Here is a 21549-nt window from a genome sequence, read left to right as displayed (position 1 = left end):
GTTTATCTTAGAGGCTCTTTCTTCTTAGGACCAAACTGAAAAAGCGGTATGTTTTGCAAGACCAGGTGTCAAGGTTCCTTCCCCACTCTGAACTCTAGGGTACTGATGTGGGGACCTGCATGAAAAACCCTCTAAGCTTATTTTTACCAGCTTAGGTTAAAACTTCCCCAAGGTACAAACTGTTTTACCTTTTGCCCTTGGACTTTATTGCTGCCACCACCAAGTGTCTAAGAAATGTATAACAGGGAAAGAGCCCGCTTGGAAACATCTTCCCTCCCCTCCCCCCCAAAATCCTCCCAAACCCTACACCCCCTTTCCTGGGGAAGGCTTGATAAAAATCCTTATCCTTTGCATAGGTGACCACAGACCCAAACCCTTGGATCTTAAGAACCAATGAAAAAGCAATCAGGTTCTTAGAAGAAGAATTTTAATTGAAGAAAAGGTAAAAGAATCACCTCTGTAAAATCAGGATGGTAAATACCTTACAGGGTAATCCGATTCAAAACATAGAGAATCCCTCTAGGCAAAACCTTAAATTACAAAAAGACACAAAAACAGGAATATACATTCCATTCAGCACAATTTATTTTATCAGCCATTTAAACAAAACAGAATCTAACGCATATCTAGCTAGTCCTTTACAGGAGTTCTGGCCTACATTCCTGCTCTGGTCTGGGAAAAAAACAAACCACAGACAGAGAGAACTCTTTGTTCCCCCCCCTCCAGCTTTGAAAGTATCTTGTCTCTTCATTGGTCATTTTGGTCAGGTGCCAGCGAGGTTATCTTTAGCTTCTTAACCCTTTACAGGTGAAAGGGTTTTTTCCTCTAGCCAGGAGGGATTTAAAAGTGGTTAGCCTTCCCTTTATATTTATGACACCAGGTTTAAAACAGTTCATTCAGAAGACCAATTTAGGTAACAGCAGAAAACAAAACAGCTGGGGTGAGATTCTGAGCTGGGCTTGTAAGAAGCACAACCTGGAATTCCCATCTTAGAAGAAGGGAGGTTTAAAGGGACCCTTAGCCACATTTGGCGCTCTTTTGATCCTGGGCTGCTTTGATGGTTGGAGAGGCCCCAAGGGCCTATCTGAGTTAGAGCAGCCTCTCCTATGGGCCCCAGGACTGCTGGGTATTTCCATAGTGCTGCCAAGTGTAGCCCTGCCTGTAAACCAGGATAGTAGCTTGTGCCAGGAAGGTATCATCTCCTTGGTGGAACTGGGGCTATTATGGCCCGTTTATGTCACGTAAAAGGTCTCGAGTTTCGCTATTAACTTCAATAGGGCCAGAATTTTGCTCATTGATGCCATTCCTAGTTCTGCCACTGACTCACTTTGAGTCCAGCCAAGTCACTTAGGGAAGTGTAAAAGCGCTATCTATTGTGACACAATCTTTACAAATAGAATAACCGTTATAGTAGCAAAACAAGCTTGTAAATGTTCTTCGCTACCCTGTACTTTGTTGGGGATTGATGTTGTGCCTGGTACTATAGAGTCCTTGCCCTGCCAGACTTTTTCCCTGACCCCACTTTTTGTTTTTTGCAAATCACAAATATTTATAAAATCTCTTGTTACTTGCATGATTTAAGGAAACAATGAGACTGCTTACTTGCAGGCTGATAATTAAGCACAGGCCTTGCTTAATTTGGGCCTAGCTGAGGGTTCCTCCCCAAAGGGGGAGGGATATGGGCCATGGTTTTCAAAAGTGTGTTTTTGGGTGCTTAACTTCAGTTGCCCCAAAAGGTCCTGAGTTTTCAGACAATGCTAAGCACCTTCCCAATCACAAGTTGGGCACCCAAAATCTGTGGTCATGCCTGAAAATAGTGGCCAGCCCTCTGAAAGTCACAAATTTTACCAGCTTTATCTTCCTGTTGTTCGTAGTTAAATATCTGTCATTAAAACTGAGTCTTTATTGTAGTCCCAGTTATTCGCCTTCATAGGTGCATTTTTTGAAGTAATGAATTCTGTTGAAAAATAGAGCATAAGGCAAAGAAATGGGCCTTACTTCTAACTATTGTTAAGTTGAATATTTGACTGTTGTAAGCTCCATAACTTCCTTTGATTTATTTTTGATAGGGCTGTCGATTAATCGCAGTTAACTCATGATTAATTAATTAATCATGATTAATTTTTTAATCGCAGTTTTAATTGCACTGTTAAACAGAATACCAATTGAAATTTATTAAATCTTTTGGCTGTTTTTCTATACTTATTGTATTCTGTGTTGTAATTGAAATCAATATATTTTTGATTACAAATATGTGCACTGTAAAAATGACGAAAAAAAGTGTTTTTCAGTTCACCTCCTACAACTACTGTATCACAGTCTCTTTGTTGTGAAAGTGCAATTTACAAATGTAGATTTTTTTTGTTGTTGTTCCATAACTTCACTCAAAAACAAAACAATGTAAAACTTCAGAGCCTACAAGTCCACTCAGTTCTACTTCTTGTTCAGCCAATTGCTAACACAAACAAGTTTGTTTACATTTACAGGAGATAATGCTGCCCTCTTCTTATTTACAATGTCATCTGAAAGTGAGGACAGGCATTTGCATAGCACTTTTGTAGCCATCATTGCAAGGCATTTGCATGCCAGACATGCTAAACTAGAGGCGGGCAAACTTTTTGGCCTGAGAGCCACATCAGGTTTCCAAAATTGTATGGAGGGCCAGTTAGGGGAGGCTGTGCCTCCCTAAACAGCCAGGCATGGCCTGGCCCCTGACCCCTATCCAACCCCCCCACTGCTTCTCGCCCCCGACAGCCCCCCCGGGACTCCTGGCCCATCCAACTCCCCCTGTCCCCTGATGGCCCCCGGGACTCCTGGCCCATCCACTGCTTCCCACCCCCACCCCCGCCCGCCCCATCCAACCCCTCTTCTCATTCCTGACCGCTCCTGGAACCTCTGCTTCTGACTGCCCCCTGCCGCCACATCCAATCCCCCCTCTCATTCCTGATGGACCCTGGGATCCCTTCAACCCCCCACCCCCTGCCCTCTATCCAGCCCCGCTGCCCCCTTACCGCTCTGCCTGGAGCACCGGTGGCTGGCGGAGCTGCTGCTGCACCGCCTGGCTGGCGCCAGCCACGCCACTGCACAGCCCAGAGCAGCGGGTCAGGCTGGGTGCTGCACTGCGCTGCCCCAGGAGCTCACAACCCCGCCGCCCAGAGCATGGCGCTGTCAGCACAGTGATCTGAGGTTGCGGGGGAGGGGCCAGGGGCTAGCCTCCTGGGCCAGGAGCTCAGGGGCCGGGCAGGAGGGTCCCACAGGCCAGATGTGGCCCACGGGCCGTAGTTTGCCCACCTCTGTGCTAAACATTCGTATGCCCCTTCATGCTTCAGTCATCATTCCAGAGGACATGCTTCCCTGCTGATGACACTTGTTTTTAAAAAAAAAAAAAAAAATGATGTGTTAATTCAATTTGTGACTGAACTCCTTGGGGGAGAATTGTATGTCCCCTGCTCTGTTTTACCCCCATTCTGCCATGCATTTCCTGTTATAGCAATCTCGGATGATGACTCAGCATATGTTCATTTTAAGAACATTTTCACTGCAGATTTGACAAAACGCAAAGAAGGTACCAGTGTGAGATTTCTAAAGATAACTACAGCACTCGACCCAAGGTTTAAGAATCTGATGTGCCTTCCAAAATCTGAGAGGGACGAGGTGTAGAGCATGCTTTCAGAAGTCTTAAAAGAGCAACACTCCGCTGCAGAAACTACAGAACCCGAACCACCAAAAAAGAAAAATCAACCTTGTGCTGGTGGCATCTGACACAGATAATGAAAATGAACATGTGTCGATCCGTACTGCTTTGGATTCTTATCGATCAGAACCCGATATCAGCATGGACATATGTCCCCTAGAATGGTGGTTGAAGCATGAAGGGACATATGAATCTTTAGTGCATCTGGCACGTAAATTTCTGGCTACAACTGTGCCACGAGAACACTGTTCTCACTGTCAGGTGACATTGTAAAGAAGAACTGGACAGTATTATCTCCTGAAAATGTAAACAAACTTGTTTATCTGAGTGATTGGGTGAACAAGAAGTAGGACTGAGCGGACTTGCAGGCTCTAAAATTTTAGTTGTACTTTTGAATGCATTTTTTTTGTACATAATTCTACATTTGTAAGTTAAACTTTCATGATAGAGATTGCACTACAGTCCTTGTATTAGGTGAACTGAAAAATATTTTTGTTTTTTTACAGTGCAAATACTTGTAATCAAACAAATGTAAAGTGAGCACTGTACACTTTGCATTCTGTGTTGTAACAGAAATCAATATAATTGAAAATGTAGAAAATATCCAAAAATATTTAAATAAATGGTATTCTATTATTGTGTAACAATGTGATGAATCACGATTCATTTTTTTAAATCACTTGACAGCCCTAATTTTAAATGTCTATGACTGTTTCTTGCATTTTGTGTGTTTTTTGCATGGCCAAGTGGATGCTCAAAATAAGTAAGCAAACAATTGTAAAACCTTCAGGAGTAGCATAAGAACAAATAATGCACAGGATGGCATGGAAGTTTCTCACGATGCAGGAATTGCGGTTGGGAGGAACCTAAGTGTCGCATTAGAAGCTCCATACACAATCTTAAAATTGTTAACAATAAACGTGTTTGTCTTGGCTCTTGTGAGCCAATGGACAATATTTGAATCAGACCATGGTTTAAATGAGTTAGGGAGCTGAGTTCAGGACAAATATAGAGACTCTTGTAACTGAAAATGCTCTTCAGTATTTTTAAAAGTTCATTTATGAAGTGGACAGCTACTAACTCTTGTTAGCTGTCCTGGGAGATAAATTAGCTTGACGGGCCACAGACAGGTGAAATTTTTTTTTTTTTTTTTGAGTCATGGATTTCTTGTAATTGATAGAACACCCTGAAATCTTGCCAGGATCTTATTCAAAACTAGCAATGGGTACTAAAGGAGTTATTTGCTTGTATTTGCCCAGTAGGCTGTAATGGATTTGAAGTAGTTATTCCGGTGTATTGGGTAAATTTTGTATGTACTGTATTCTGGTATGCACAGTCATTGTGAAAGCACTTATTTCCTGATGCTGTAATGACTTCTTGGGAATTGTCAAGCAAACACATATTTAGATACTCTGTGGTACCAGTTGAGTCAAACTCTCAAATGTTTACAATCAGTTGACACTACCATCCACTGCACTGATATTCCTCATTTTTAGATTATGGGATGAATTGGCTAGATAGTAACCTCTCATTAAGAACATTTTTAAAATCTGCAATGTACAATAATATTTTCTCTCCTTCTCTCCCCACTCAAGTTAATAACACAAAAGACTCTTTTCTAATGCTGCTTAAAAAATAACATGGCTCAAGTGTACGCTAAGAAAGTATGAGCCAAGTTCCAGCCCACAGCAAATTCTTATGGCAGAGTTCAAGCCATTGGAAATACATTTATAATGGAAACACTGACACATTAATGAGTGGTGCAAATGTTTTTGCTACGATTAATACATCATTTCACTGAAATCACCATTCAGCAGGCTGAGTTGCTCTCAGCACTGCCCCGTCTGCTATGTCTTATGTCTGAGATGAGCTGCTCTGTATTTACTGAACAATTTGAATATGTAAGCAGTTTTAGAAGAATAGGGTTTTAAGCAGACATGTACTTACAGATATTTGGATTCACTCGGTCACTTCTCTCTCGGGAAATAGTGCAGGGATTAGTCTGACCAAGCAAATAATGAAACAAAGGAAGAAGTGTCTATCTTTTTTTAAAAAATCTTTTTAGATTATTCATTTGGCCACAACATTTGGCAGACGACAATGAGAATTGACAGAATACAGATCCAGAAAAAGTACCACACACTGAATTCTTTAAAAGTCAGAATAAAGATTAGGCTGTCTGGGAGTCCCATGAGAATTGTGAAAATGAAAATGGTTAGCAAAGGAGTCGCTTTCTGTGGGAGATTCTGCCACCCAGAGTTCATCACTGGGGGCTGGCAAGAGGAGTCCTGCAGGCAGCTTATGGTAGCTTATAAAGTATGTAACTGGGTCTGCTTTTTGTATTTTGTTTAAAGTGGAACTATGATTCTGATTGACTGGAACCAAAATCGTGCCAGTGCCATTGCCATTGCCCTGAGGAACTCTATTCCCAAGATTGTATGTGAACTACCAGTGTGAACGGTAGCGTGACTGGTTCATTTACCTGCCAAATTAAAATGTTTTAACTACCTGGCACAATGTCCCTGAGCACCTGACTAACTGGTTGCAAGGACATACCTCCACCAGATGAGAACAGGAAAATCCATGCATCCTGAGGACCCAGTAGAACATGGACAGAAAGAAAGTATGCTCCTTCTTTCCTCTTTTTCCGCTCTGTACATGTGTGTGAGGACCTGCATGCACACACTCTAAGCAACTGTGCATCTTCTTTTGCAGCAGGGTGACTGAGATCACAGATGTAAACTGCTGATTTCAATCGCTTTGATTTAAATCTCCAAATGAAAAACCTTGATTAATTAAATCAGTTTTTACTACTTTTATTTTGCAAAGAAAGGTACATTCTCATTGGTTGATATAACCATTAAAACATGTTAATTTACAACTAAATTGAGTATTTACATTAGATTTGGTACATCTTTTTGCTGCCTAGGTGGGTGCACTATAACAATATACATTTGTGTAAGCAATTATATAGCTTAATATTTCGGATTCTCACTAATTTTATTTTTTAATATGTTAAAAATCGTGAATTAGATATTAATTACTAACTTTTTGCTCTTGATTTGTGTTAAGCTGCATTAGGAATGGAAACTGGAATTTAAATGCACAAAACAGCATATACAATTTTTTATTAAACAAAACAACATTAAATGTTTTGGATATATAAACTTTTCGTATCAAAACGTGTTTCATTTTTACAGCTAAATGACTTATTAAAGGAACAGGGAATTGAAGTCAGTGCATTTCCTAGGTCAGCCTGGGAAAATTTTCAAATATGCCTAAGTGAAAGTGATTGGAACTTAAGTAACTACTCACCTAAGTCACTTAGGCTGTCCTTCAGACTTTTAAAACTAGTAGGTCTCATCCCCTCCTTCCTAATTTTTATTCGTAAACTGGAAGAGACAAGTTTTCTGCTTTTTCAACTCCTAATCGATTTTTCTCAATTTCGAATGAATTAGTCCAAATGAAGAAAATATTCGTTCTGTATCTATAGAAGAGGCTGCTGCTGTCAAAAGCTTGTTTAGTACTTCAACAAACTCTGGTTCCAGGTCTTAAGCTAGTCACACCACTGAACTGGTGGAAGTGGTGTGACTTTTCTTTTCAAACATCAGCAAACGCCTACTGCTTGAATGTTTCACCTCCAGGCCTGAAATTTATTACGGTTGGCATGACTTATGGGGGGCTTATTAGATGTCCATTTCATAGCAGTAGCATCTTCTTCAGTAGTTAGGGATCTATCCTGGTACTTTGGGTGGAGAATATTCACAGGAAAATATGGTGGAATAAGTGCTTGATCTATCCACTTTCCTGCCTGTAATTTAACTTTGTTGGTTATTTCTTTCTCCGATGTCTCTTGAGGTTCTTTCCAAATTTCAACAGAATCATAGAGTCCTAGAATATCAGGGTTGGAAGGGACCTCAGGAGGTCATCTAGTCCAACCCTCTGCTCAAAAGCAGGACCAATCCCCAATTAAATCATCCCAGCCAGGGCTTTGTCAAGCCTGACCTTAAAAACTTCTAAGGAAGGAGATTCCACCACCTCCCTAGGCAACGCATTCCAGTGTTTCACCACCCTCCTAGTGAAAAAGTTTTTCCTAATATCCAACCTAAACCTCCCCCACTGCAACTTGAGACCATTAGTCCTTGTCCTGTCCTCTTCTACCACTGAGAATAGTCTAGAACCATCCTCTCTGGAACCACCTCTCAGGTAGTTGAAATCCCCCCTCATTCTTCTCTTCTGCAGACGAAACAATCCCAGTTCCCTCAGCCTCTCCTCATAAGTCATGTGTTCCAGACCCCTAATCATTTTTGTTGCCCTTCGCTGGACTCTTTCCAATTTATCCACATCCTTCTTGTAATGTGGGGCCCAAAACTGGACACAGTACTCCAGATGAGGCCTCACCAATGTCGAATAGAGGGGAACGATCACGTCCCTCAATCTGCTTGCTGTGCCCCTACTTATACATCCCAAAATGCCATTGGCCTTCTTGGCAACAAGGGTACACTGCTGACTCATATCCAGCTTCTCGTCCACTGTCACCCCTAGGTCCTTTTCCGCAGAACTGCTGCCTAGCCATTCGGTCCCTAGTCTGTAGCTGTGCATTGGGTTCTTCCGTCCTAAGTGCAGGACCCTGCACTTATCCTTATTGAACCTCATCAGATTTCTTTTGGCCCAATCCTCCAATTTGTCTAGGTCCCTCTGTATCCTATCCCTGCCCTCCAGCGTATCTACCACTCCTCCCAGTTTAGTATCATCCGCAAATTTGCTGAGAGTGCAATCCACACCATCCTCCAGATCATTTATGAAGATATTGAACAAAACCAGCCCCAGGACCGACCCCTGGGGCACTCCACTTGACACCGGCTGCCAACTAGACATGGAGCCATTGATCACTACCCGTTGAGCCTGACAATCTAGCCAACTTTCTACCCACCTTATAGTGCATTCATCCAGTCCGTACTACTTTAACTTGCTGACAAGAATACTGTGGGAGACCGTGTCAAAAGCTTTGCTAAAGTCAAGAAACAATACTGGTTCTGTGGATGAAGGGAAAGCAGTGGGTGTAATCTCATCATAGAAGGCGATAGATTAGTCAGGCATGACTTTCCCTTGGTGAATCCATGCTGACTGTTCCTGATCACTTTCCTCTCCTCTAAGTGCTTCAGGATTGATTCTTTGAGGACCTGCTCCATGATTTTTCCGGGGACTGAAGTGAGGCTGACTGGCCTGTAGTTCCCAGGATCCTCCTTCTTCCCTTTTTTAAAGATTGGCACTACATTAGCCTTTTTCCAGTCATCTGGGACTTCCCCCGTTCGCCACGAGTTTTCAAAGATAATGGCCAATGGCTCTGCAATCACAGCCGCCAGTTCCTTTAGCACTCTCGGATGCAACTCGTCCGGCCCCATGGACTTGTGCACGTCCAGCTTTTCTAAATAGTCCCTAACCACCTCTTTCTCCACAGAGGGCTGGCCATCTATTCCCCATGTTGTGATGCCCAGCGCAGCAGTCTGGGAGCTGACCTTGTTAGTGAAGACAGAGGCAAAAAAAGCACATTAGGTTGCCTCCCTCATTCATTAAGGGGCCCACACTTTCCTTCGCTTTCTTCTTGTTGCCAACATACCTGAAGAAACCTTTCTTGTTACTCTTAACATCTCTCGCTAGCTGCAGCTCCAGGTGCGGTTTGGCCCTCCTGATTTCATTCCTACATGCCCGAGCAATATTTTTATACTCTTCCCTGGTCATATGTCCAACCTTCCACTTCTTGTAAGCTTCTTTTTTATGTGTAAGATCCGCTAGGATTTCACCATTAAGCCAAGCTGGTCGCCTGCCATATTTACTATTCTTTCGACACATCGGGATGGTTTGTCCCTGTAACGTCAACAGAAATCTTTCTGAAGTTTGTCCAAGGCGATGGAAATAGGTTTCAGTATATTCAGCGTATCTTCTACATTTTTTTGACTACTTTGGGGGTGATAGTTCCACCTATTTTGCCACGATTTTCTTCACAAATGGTCAGAGTAGGCAAGTTCTTAATAAATAGCTGAAGACAGTTAATCACTGAATTTCATTATACATGTTGGGGGAGAACTAGTTTTGCATCCTCCTGCTATGTTCAGTGAAGCTGAAGCAAAGCAGTTGTTACAGAAGTATTTTGCTACTTCAACGTTTTTCTTTATTCCTAAAGTCTTTTTGATAAAAGATGCGTCAGCTGAGCACTGCAGCCATACGTTATAAATATCCCTTCATTATCTTATTCTAGATTTCTTCTAATCTTTGCTACATTTGCAGCAGTGTTTGTGACAAAGCTATACACTTGAATTTTTGTTCAGTTTGTTATAGCTTTTACTGCTGCTACTTTTGAATATTCTGCTGTATGTGCATTTCCTTATTGTATCAATTGCTTCTGTAGGATAGACAACTGAATCTTCTGTTGTCACACAAGCACATACCGCTGGATCATTGTGTATATTGCTCCACCTATCAAGATTCAGATTAACAAATTTCCTGTCAATGTTTTTTGCATGCTGTTCAATTGCTTTCTTGTACCCTGTATCCAGTAACCTTCCAACAAAGTCTGCTCTACTGGATAGAGTGTAGCCTGGTCATAATGACTGAACCATGTCAATGAAATGTTTCTTGTGAACAAGACACGAGGGAGAATTTGTTTGTATAAACAATCCAAGCTACTTTTATCTATGGAGTCTCACTGGAATTTGCTGGTCCTCATTACCAGCACATTCATGGTTTGATTGGATGATGAAGAAAGTCTTTCTTTTTCTTTGATACATGTAATTTACTGTTTGATGTTTTGTTTAGTTGCAGCACTGCTGGTGATGCCAGCAGATGATTCTGATGTTGTAGACATTGCAAAGGGTGGGCATTCATAACCCCGTATGTCTAAGATGGAACCTGAAGCAAAATGTTAAGAAAATGTCATGCTCCGCGAGTGTTACTCAGAGCACTGATTTTAAAAAGTTGAGATCCTAAATGGAAGATTCGTACTTCTGTAGCTGTTTGTACCACGGATTAAATGATGTAATTTATTCTAAACCCAGTTTTATAGGGAAAATAATTAATAAATCATAATGATTATCTAAATCTGTTTAAACCCTTATCTCTAACAACATACCAATAGCTTGGGGGAAAAAACTTTTAAAAAATTTTAAAATTCATAAATGCCTAATACAACTTTACTTTTAAACAGGAAGCCTTCATCTAGGATATTTGATTATACTCAGCAATAAAAATCGTTTCATAAATCCAGCAGGAACAGTAAAAAAATTAATCAATAAAATACTACCACAATGAACAAACATCAAAATATAATTGGTAACACACACATGTTGAAATACATAAGTAATCCACCCAAGATGCAAATTTATGACAAGAATCTAAGTTATCATTTACTGACCTAGTAAGACACGGTAGGCAGTACATAAGAATGGTGCAAAAATTAGTAAACCAGATTGTTCAGATGTGTCCACATCATCTTCAACATCATTGCCTTCTAAGGAGCGTTTTTCATAATGTTGCTTCATTCTGACAACCAGGCCTTGCATCTCTGTTGCACTTTTTCCATTTGGCATATGTTCCTTTTTAACCCAGAGGTACTGGGTAAATTTACTCTCAGGAATTTCTGTTTGGAGTCCGAGGCTGGGTCCCAGTGCCTGTGATGACTTCGCCGGTCTCTTGCACCTGGTAGTACAGCCCCTATTATGCCATATTTAGAAAGCTTTACCTCAAAAGTTAGATGGCTTTCCCTGATTCTTCTTTATATAGAAAAGCAGCCTTTTAACTCAAGTTTTTGATAGACACTCATCAATTCAGCATATTTATTTTATTTAATGTTTTAAGATGCTATAGTAAATTAAGGCCTTATATTTAGTATTACATTTTATTTTAATTTTAATTGGGTTTATTTTTAACAAATAACTAAATTTTTTTTAAATCAACAAAAAAAAAAAAAACCCATCAGTTTTTCTCCAACCTGTGCTGCAGTCCCGTGGAGCAGTGTTTCCCAACCCCTAGAGCAAAGAGCTGTAGGGATGGGAGGAGGGAGAAGCTGCCCCATAGCAACTCCACCTTCACTTTGTCCCATCAGCTGCTCTCACAGCTCCTCTTACTCAGAAGCACCAGGCCCTTTTGCGAAACTGCTTGCCTGCCTTCCCCCTTCCCCCCCCCCCCCCCCGGCCTCGCCACCAACGTTTTCGGTCTGTGACCCGTAAAATGTTCATGTGATGGCCCAAATCCCATAATCTTTCGGAACCACAGAACTGAGCACTACTTCAGCCCATGGAAAGAACCAGCCTACTGGGCAGTGCCTGGTAGCCCAGCAGCCCTGTCTATGCCTTGTACCATGCATAATCTCAGAAAACAAATCTGTAATAACCAGTCAGCCACAGCTTTACTCAGTATTTGTGTGCAGCAGACACTGCTGTGGAGCATGGGTGGCTATTAACCACATGTGAATCTTGTGCAATAAACACAACTTTGAAAGCTGTTTAGAAATCTTTTTATCTGCACTAAAAGGGTGGTCCGCTTTCTGTAAAGCATCTGCGGCCTGGAAATCAGGGTAGAAATCTTACTAGATCAAGCTTTTCTTATGAGATTTCTTATGTTTCCTATTCACATATACAACAAAATCTCTCTTCTGCTGGTTTCTTGGAGCTGCTTCTTCTGGCTCCATCTGAAATCTAGAAAGGTTGAGACAAATGCAAATGAAAAAAGAAAAATAATTGTTCTATTTTCCCCCCCCCCCCCCACTTTGAAGCACTTTGGTTTTGATTTGAGTCTGGGATAATGTTCAGATTTGTTCTCATTTTATCTGAACTGTGCCTAGGCAGAATGATTCATAGATGAAATGCAGGTTACTTTAAACTATAGAAGAATGTTGGTTAAAATGCCAGAAAAAATGCAGATAGAAGTAGTTAAATATTTGATTTTTTTTTAAGTACGTACATCTCTACTTAAAACAAAAAACAACCCAACTCTGCAAAGAAGGAGAATAAAACAACTCTTCTGCTCTGCTTCAAAAACAAAAAATACCATAAAAATGTTCTTAGGAATGAGTAATGGCCGTGGATCTAGGCTTCTTCTGCAGACTTGCTGTACTCAGCAGAATCTAAGATTTCATTAAAAAGCATTTCTAGCACTTCTGCTTGCAGAGATAGCCCTTCCTTTATGCTGCTGTTTTGTTTGCTCTGCAGCCAACCAGACTAAAACAATATGCAGTACCATCAAAATGTGAACTAATTCCATTTGTCTTAACATAGCAATAGCATCAGCGGGGCCTGATTCTTTATTCCCTCCACCCACACCGAGTGCAGTCCATAGGGAGATGCACAAAATGCTGGATCACACCCAAGTGTTTACTATTTAAAGGTTGGGTTTTTTGTGTTTTTTTGTTTTTTAGAAGATGGTTTGTCCAAAATAAATGCCCAGCTCTAGGAAGTGGAGCTTATTTTGTGAAATATCTAATGTTCTCCCCACAAAACTTTAAACTTCTAAAAAATGTTTCCAAAGCACAACAGAGAAAGATCTCTTTAACGTGGTCCGTTACCAACTAAATATTTAGGTTAAGTGTAGAAAGTAATTTAGTGTTGTGAAAGCATTCACAATGCTAAATACATTTTTCCGTTTTGTTGTTTGCATTCCTCATAAATATGCCATCTTGCTGATGCAGTTCAGGGCAACTCACCTGTATTTCCCATCAGTAGTCCAGCAAGGGTGCCCACTCTCGGGCTTCCGGCTCCCCAGCCATTGCCTCTCACGGTGGAGATTCTTGTCTTTCTCGTCTGACCAGGGTATTTCCAGGCTGCACCGTTCCCTGCCTGCACGGTTACCCCCAGCATAGACAAGTTGCCCAAGGACACCTGCTTGCTTTCTCTTCAGAGACTGATAATAGGTTTATTTGCTCCAGGTATAAGGTACCACACAGCACTGTCTAAGGAAGCCTGCTTTACTCTTAAAGTAAAAAGCATTACAGAAAAAACACATTAAAACAATAAAAGTATCTACAGTATGCTAATAAGCTTACCAGGGTTCACCCTAACCCTAACATGGATTCTGACAGGAACAGTCCTTCACGCCCCCTGCAAGGGGGATTCCCTGTGGTTATAAGTTCAGCTCAGAATAAGGCCTCAGTAGGCCCAGTCCTTCCAACTTACCCTACGGATTGGGGCCATCCATTGACCAGGGGTCTTTCTGTTTGCTGGATCAGGAAGAAGGTCCTGAGCCAGTTTAAAACCAGACTGTTTATCCAAAAACCCATCCTTTGTCTGCTGATCCCTGGAGAATCCAGTTTGAACTAATATATGCTAGGGATGTAAAAGGTTAACTGGTAAGCATTAGGCTTACTGTTAACCGACCGTAACCATTAACCCTGGCGGCCCTGTGCTGGCTGGAGGGATCCCAACCCTGGCTGCGCCGCGTGGGCAGGAGGGGTCCCGGCTGCACAACACCAAGCTATCTGGCCAGAGGGACCCCAGCCCTGGAGAGGTCCCAGGCCCTGCTGGGCCGGGTTAACCAGTTAAATGATATAATTTAAATCATTTAACTGTGTAACTTTTTAAACTGATATTTACATCCCTAATATATGCATACCTCTCCAGGGGAGTGGCATGAAAAGGGTTGATAAGGAGGAAGTACATTAGTATCCCCCCTACTTACTAAGGAAGGTACATATAATGCCACAATAACACATACACAGTTGCATTTTAATACAGTTTACCCCAAAGGTATTAACCCTAATTCCATAACTTTTATCTTCATTCTATACAGTTCATTCATGATATTGCAGAATGTTGTCAGTCTGTCACGCTTCTCAGCATAATCATAGAGCAGGCCCTTATATAAGCATGAGATGTTCATTTAACATTTGGCACTTCTGAAGGGGGATAAAAAGTTGTTAGAACATCTTGCCAGTATTCTACAAATGTTGGTTGACCTTTGTAATGATAATTGGGTCTTGCTGATCTTATTCTACTGTAAAGAGTCCAGTCTCTTCTAGACGTTTGTGTGACTATTTTTAGGTGAAATTAGTAACTCCTTTTCCCACTGCCTATCCACCCAGATACTCTGGTGGATGACTCCTCCCAATTAAGAAAGTGTTTTTTAGGACACACACAAATGTAAAATTAAATGAAGTATTTTGAATACAAATGATACGTAGTTTTCTTTGACACATTCTGTATTAAGACTGGAGTTCACAATTTCCCATCTTTTTTTGACTTGGTTAAGCATCACGTGTCACTGTCAAATGCATCGTTATTCAGGGTCCAGTTCCCACTGAGATCATTAGGAATTATGTCATTGACTTGTATGGGAGCAGGATCCAGGTCTGAACAAATGTACAGTCCTGATTTAAGTAGCAATCCATAACCTTTGTTATTATTAGGCTATATTAGTTCCCTGAAATCCTGACAAAGGACCCAATTCAGCGAAGCCCTTAAGCACTGACTTCAGTTGGAGTTAAGCATATGCTTAAGGGCTTCGCTGAATTGGGGCCAAAAATGCCTGTCCTGATTAAGTAGAGTAACTGATATGCAAAGGCTAAGTGGCTTGCCAGTTCCTAAATGGAATTGTCCAAAGGTGGGCACGTAAGGGAATGCTACACTATCTGGTATTACTATTCCTGCTAAATAGATGCATGATACATTGTCTGTCTGAATCTACATAGCCTATGGGTGACCCTCCTTGGGACAGCTCTGTGATGTCATCGTAGGCCATGATCCTACCATGTGCAAATAAGGTGACCACCCATCCCAAATTGGGTGGGACAGTCCTGAAATGCAGAGTTCAAGTCCCAGTCCTGGGCTAAATGACTCTGGGACAGCATTTGTCCTGGATTTCCTGTGGCGCTGCTCCATGCTTGCGTGAGGCTCAGGGGTGGCCCCAGCCTCTTGCTGAGGTTGGCCTTTTCCCCTCGCCATGAGGCCCCATCTCCTGGTCTTTCTCCCCTGGCCAAGCCAGAAGCAGGAGCCAGGCAGTAGTAAGAGCTGCCCAGGGAGTCCGAGTTGCTCTGGAGAGCCCTGGACCTTCCACCTGCCCTGGGGGTGGAGACATGGGACTGGGGCTGCTCTAGGGCCCCTCGGCCCCCTGCCCAGGGCAGGCGGAGGGTCCGGGACTCCCCACAGCAGCACAAAAGGCTCCTTGGGTGGCTCTTAACCTGGACTGGCTTCCAGCCTGGCCAGGGGTGGGGTCTTGGGGGAAGAGGAGGAGTGGGGGGTGGGGTCACAGAGAGGGGCGGCATCTCCTACATGTGTCCTGCTTTTGCCTTTTGAAAAGGTGGTCACGCTACATGCATCGCGTGGTCTGACTGCTGTGCCTGTAGAGAACCCCACTGGGACTCCATGTGGATGCAGCAGTTCGCCTGCATGTTTCAGGATTGAGATTCATAAACTTTTTGGGTCAGGAACCATATTTTTCTTTTCTTGTTTGTTCAACACCTAGCACAGCAGGGCCCTAATCAGGATCAGGGCCTGTATGCACTTTCCAAATGTAATTAATCCCCTCTTTCCTGCAGCCTGCCCTTGTCTTATAAGTATGTTCTTTGGGTTTAGTGGTACACAAAGAGATCAAAGAGAACCAGTCAGATGGGATCTCAGGAGATTATTTCTTTTCTTTTAATAAAACAAGAATATTCTTGAGATCAAACGTGTCTGCGATCAGTCGTTGAGAAGGTGGCCAGACCTCCCTTTGCTTGAAGGCAGGTATGGCCGATCAGCAAGGAAGTGTAGAGTTTCAACTCTATGTAATCATTCTCTGGGATAGTGAGGATACTGCTGTTGGGCAAGAGATTTTTGCCTGCTCTGTGCCAAATTCTGCCCTTTAAAAAGTCCCATGTAACCCCTATTGAATTCAAAAGGGGTTGCATATAAGTAATGGAAGGCAGGATTTGGTGTGTGAGGAAAATGGGAACTTGAGCACATGAAATAGAATTCCCAGCTAGAGGTGTTCTGTCACCTTTTTGGTATAGACAGATATTTTCTAGCCTTCAAGAGACACTGGCCCCAATTTGGGAAAACACTAGAGCGCTTGCTTCAGTGCTTTCCCAGGTAGGGATGCTTTCAGAGTCGGGTCTAGTTTGAACTTGATATCTAGTCAATTTGGGGGGAGGGAGGGAGAATGTTACGTTGCTTCAGGTACTACTGTGTTTGCACGGTGCCTGGCACAGTAGGGTCCTGTTTGCAGTTGGTCCCTAGACAATACTATAATAAAAACATCAGCGCCTGGGTCAACCTGCAAATCTTTGTAGCTTTACAGTCTTGTTTCCTTAATTTAAAAATTAAAATCTGTCCCCTACCCCCATCCCTCCTCTGCACCAGGTGATATAGCAAGAGACCCACACAAACAAAATTGACTGCCTAAACCAAGGGAACAATGAAACTGTCTGTACACGTAGGGTTGTCACATGCACAGAGTAAACATAGTGGTAAAAAGGAAATGTTTCCTTCCCACTGTCTTTCTATTATTTCAGTTATGGGTGTTGCTTGTAAATGATAGTAGGCAAAACAGTTTGAACAGAAGCTTAATTTTTGAGCTGACATCCTTGTAGTGCATCACTTTTCTGGTCAAATGTGCTAAAAAGTTTTTTTTTTTTTTTCCCCTCCTTCTTTGATAAATTGTATTTAAATGTTTGTGCTTCTGAAGTAGAAGTAGTAAGTGTGTGTGTGCATGTGAGAGAGAAATATAAATAAGAGGAAGATTGGTTAATGGAATGGAGTTGGCCAGTGTTTAAGATAGCATTCAAGCAGAATGGCAAAGTAACATCAGAGCAACTAATTACAGTTGCACTGTTCTGCAATTTCCAATCTTAAATGAAGGCAGAATAAAATTAGGTCACTCTAGCCTGCTCTGCCTCAATAAGTAATGGAACCGGTCTGCTCAGTGGGATGGAAGTTTTGTTTCAAGTTCCTTCACAGCCGTCTCAGTGTTTCTCTTAACTCTCTAATAATTTGCCTGGCATCCTGAGATTAGGAAGAGACAGTGAAGCTTGGCCATTAGTATAGAACTGTTTCATGGCTTTAATGTACCGAAGATATAAATAGCGCGCTCTCTCTCTCACCCCCTCAACAATAGGACATGACTGCAACAGGTGTTGTCCTGTGCTAGTATTTTGCATGGTACGAGTACCCAAATACATCTTGAGTTTTGTATTGGTTTCAGTGTCCTCTGGGTGTTCTTCTTTTGTTGTTAAATGTCAGTTGACATTTAGCAAGTGACAGTTATAAACGAAGATACTCGTTAATGTGGTAGGAATCAGCATTTTGGGGGGTGAGGCGGGGTATGCTGTTTCTGTGTACATTCTATTTATGTGCAGTGCTCTGAATTTATGAGCAGAAAAAATAAGGGGACTCTAACACTGGGCATTGGTAATAATGGGACATAGAATCTCTTGAATGTGGTTGAGCCTGGTTTGAATCTAGCTCAGGTCCAGAGTGACAGAACTGTTAAAGTACTATCTATAATTGCTGGGAGGGCTAGGGCCAGATTGTGATACCCTTAGTGTCCAGCTATACAGAAAGGAGGACAGCAGACACTTTGTTATGAGTTTAAGCAGCCTACAACTTCATTATTAGATGTCTGGGACTACCTGGCAGATAAAAGTTTACAGTGCAGGTAACCCTATGTTCATTCCACAATTACCCAGGAGGCTTCCGCCAGCTCCCCTTCTTTTCCATCCACGTCATCCACTCCCCCACTTTGCAGTGAGAACGCAGGCTACCTGGTGTTCTCAGCAAAGAGGCCAAGCAGTTTAAACAGGGAGAATAAAGCCTGGAGAGGGCTTCCTTAGACCAGGCCAATGTAGGGAAACTTGCATTGCCATTGCTGATGCTCTTGGGTACTTTGAATAGAGGACGTTTGTTTCTAGTGATGTTAACCTGGCACCTTTCATGAGCACAGTGTTTCCTTGCTGTCACTCTCGTTCACACAAAATTAAAAATAATGTGCAAATAATAAACAGGGGAAAGACTTACCTTGCAGTTACTGTTAAGCATCACTCTTTCATTTAACTCATTTTTCTCTCTGTCAGATGCGAGAGTTGTGTGGAGCTGCTGTTTGTCCGGGGGGCCGGAAACTGTCAGGAGTGTGATACCCCGCTGCGGAAAAGCAACTTCAGAGTGCAGCTCTTTGAAGACCCTGCCATCGACAAGGAGGTGGAAATTCGGAAGAAAGTATTGAAAGTGTGAGTATTGTAGTTCAGAAAACTAAATTCAAATGGACTTAAATTATTTCCATCTTCAAAAAAGGATTTATTTTTGCCAATGGGAGTATGTGTGTGTGGATCTAAAGATTCAGATGTCTTAATTTTGTTTTGTTTGAAGATTTAAGTGCCTAATTTTAAAAAAGGAATTGATTTGCTCTGCAAGCCATGTAACTGGTTGACCTCATTAGGAGCAGAGGCTCATCATGACCTTGAGGTGTCTTTGCTTTCCTAACCAGGTCCACTCTGTGTAATGTGGGGTTGTTGTGCTTGCCTCCTTGAAAAGGGTTTACCTTCCAAACTGAATTGGCTCTAGAGTGCGAGGACAATAGTTGCTTTGTCCTTTTTGAGGTGAATCAGTGAGTGGATCAAGGAACAGGAGCCTTGTTATTGTTGCATCTGGACCTAGCTTTTGAACCATGGAGTTTGAAGATGTGAGGGTCCCACATATGAAGACTGGGGCTGAACCCTGTAAGGTGGGAGGGTCCTGGAGCTCCAGCTCTAGTCTGAGCCCAGAAGTCTGCACAGAAATTAAACAGGCCCTACAGCCTGACCCTTTCCAGCCCATGTTGGCTGGCACTGGCCAGCCCTGAGTTTTTCTTTGCTGTGTAGACATATCCATAAAGTCTTCTGTGTTTGACATACAAGTGTTGGTAAAGAGTCTACCAACATTTCCTGAATCTTTTCTTTTGTTTTATTATTACAGACATACTTGCTGACAGGTATTTTGAAATAAAGTTACCAAAAATAATTGAAAATGGCATGATTATATTGTTACTTTATTATATTGTGCACAGAATTTTTAGGGTGTGGGGGTTTTTTTGTGTGTGTGCAGAATTCCCTCAGGAGTAAAATTGTTGTTCTCTCACCTTTACTGCTGAAAACTGTTTTGGTCAGAAATAAAGGATTGTGTGAAAGAGTTACTGATGCTGAAGAGATGAATCCCACAACATTTTATGTTTGTCTGTCTGTCCCTCATTTTGTGTCATTGTTGCGTCCCACATGCGAGCTTTGAGAGGTGTGGGTGCCTGGGCTCAAATACGGTGGCACTTAATGGCTGCACCAGAGCTGGACACAAAGCCAAACTGCATACTCTTCAGCCATTTCCACAAGGAGCTGAGGTGGTTATTTTCTAGCTGAGAGTACTCCTAGTAAGTCTGCTCCTTTTTTTTTAAGTAGTGTCTGAGGAGCTGATTTGGAATTGGTACACGCTAGCCTATGCCTCCACTTCTTTGCAGCTCCAGAAACGTGATAAAGACTCAGGTGTAGCACTGGTTCAGACAGTGGTGGTCTCTTCACTGGGGAATGGGCAGTCCTGTTTCACTTTAAAGGAGCCATATAGTATTCTGACCATAATAATCCTTGGCCATATATACCATGTATGAAGTGAGCCCAGTGTTGAATTCAACTGCCATCTCGGTGCATTATGCAAACACTAGTTTCTCGTCTCTCTCAGATACAATAAAAGAGAAGATGACTTTCCCAGTCTAACGGAATATAATGATTTCCTGGAAGAAGTAGAAGAAATTGGTAAGTCTTAATGCTTACATTTTTGATGTGCTGTGCTCATGAGACCACAGGCTTTTATCTTCCGACTGCCTAATAGAATATCAAAGCTGCATTTCTTTAATAGGGTTTATCATGGTATCTGATGTTTATCTAATTACTTTCTCCTTACATTTTTAATCATATTTGTCCAGTTGGGGGACATATTTAAGTAATAAACATTTTATCTGCAAGAGAAAAACTATGATGCATAGAGGAAGTGGTGTTCTATTGCTGGAAAGGAAAGGCACACAGGGCATTGGTGGTGCTGCAAAAGAAAAGATTAAACGAAGAAGAAAAATTCGAATTCTTATTATATGCCTCTGTTAGCTTTGTTTACCATGACAGCAGCCATATGGTGTCTTTCATCATTTTGCTTCTGTGAGTACAGTAGTTGGAAGCTGCTTTGAAGCAGATGACCTTACATACCACTCTGGCAGCATTTTATGTTGCTACGCGGGAGAGGAAGGTTTAGGAGCAGACGCTGAACTCTTTCTCCTTGGATTTGCTGAAGCAGAGACTTGCCCTTTGAGGGAGGAATTTGTTTGTATTGGAGTTCATTTTCCACTTTTTTAGAGTTACTCAAGATTTATGGAAAGGTGATGGAGTCTGCATAGACAAAAATAGAAGTGTTCAGAGGAGTCGCTCTTAAATTGTTTGTTTGCTTTTTGGAGGAGGACTGAAGGGGCTGGGTACTTTCAGGGAAGGCAATGATTTAGGTTTAAAAGAAAACATGAAGGTGATCTTGCTCCCTTTTAACTCTTCAGCAAAGAAGAGTAAGCATTCCTCTAAACTTTGTTGGTGTTAGCTTCAGAGAGTTGCATTCCCCACCTTTTCAGCTATAAGTAGCATGTTGTTGTGTTGTTGTTGGCATCAGAAGGTAGAAACTGGAGAGCTAATGTGTTTGTCTGGGAAACTTCAGATATAGCCAGGCAGGCCAAAGCCTTTGGGAGAGGTAGGTAGAGTGTGTGTGTGTCTGTGGGAGGTTCTAGCAACTTAGACAGATTGTTGAAATGATGCTGGGAGAATCTATTTTGTGCTTATGAAACGGAAGAGAATATTTTGCAGCATTTGCCATAGGGGCTTCCATCTCATTATTGCTATT

General features: G+C 42.0%; 1 protein-coding gene across 3 annotated transcripts in view; it reads left to right on the top strand.

Moving 5' to 3' along the window:
- MNAT1 (MNAT1 component of CDK activating kinase) overlaps positions 1-21549 on the top strand; it is a 186378-nt gene that overhangs the window by 37826 nt on the left and 127003 nt on the right. For all 3 annotated transcript variants that reach the window (XM_048854544.2, XM_048854543.2, XM_048854547.2), the window contains exons 2-3: positions 18729-18881; positions 20356-20429. In XM_048854544.2, the coding sequence (XP_048710501.1) occupies positions 18729-18881; positions 20356-20429 (227 nt within the window). The remainder of the gene's footprint in view (positions 1-18728; positions 18882-20355; positions 20430-21549) is intronic.

Source organism: Caretta caretta, chromosome 6, assembly GCF_965140235.1.
Source record: "Caretta caretta isolate rCarCar2 chromosome 6, rCarCar1.hap1, whole genome shotgun sequence".
NCBI classification, from domain to species: domain Eukaryota; kingdom Metazoa; phylum Chordata; order Testudines; family Cheloniidae; genus Caretta; species Caretta caretta.
Note: the sequence above shows the minus strand (reverse complement) of the source record. Positions and strands in the feature narration are given on the sequence as shown.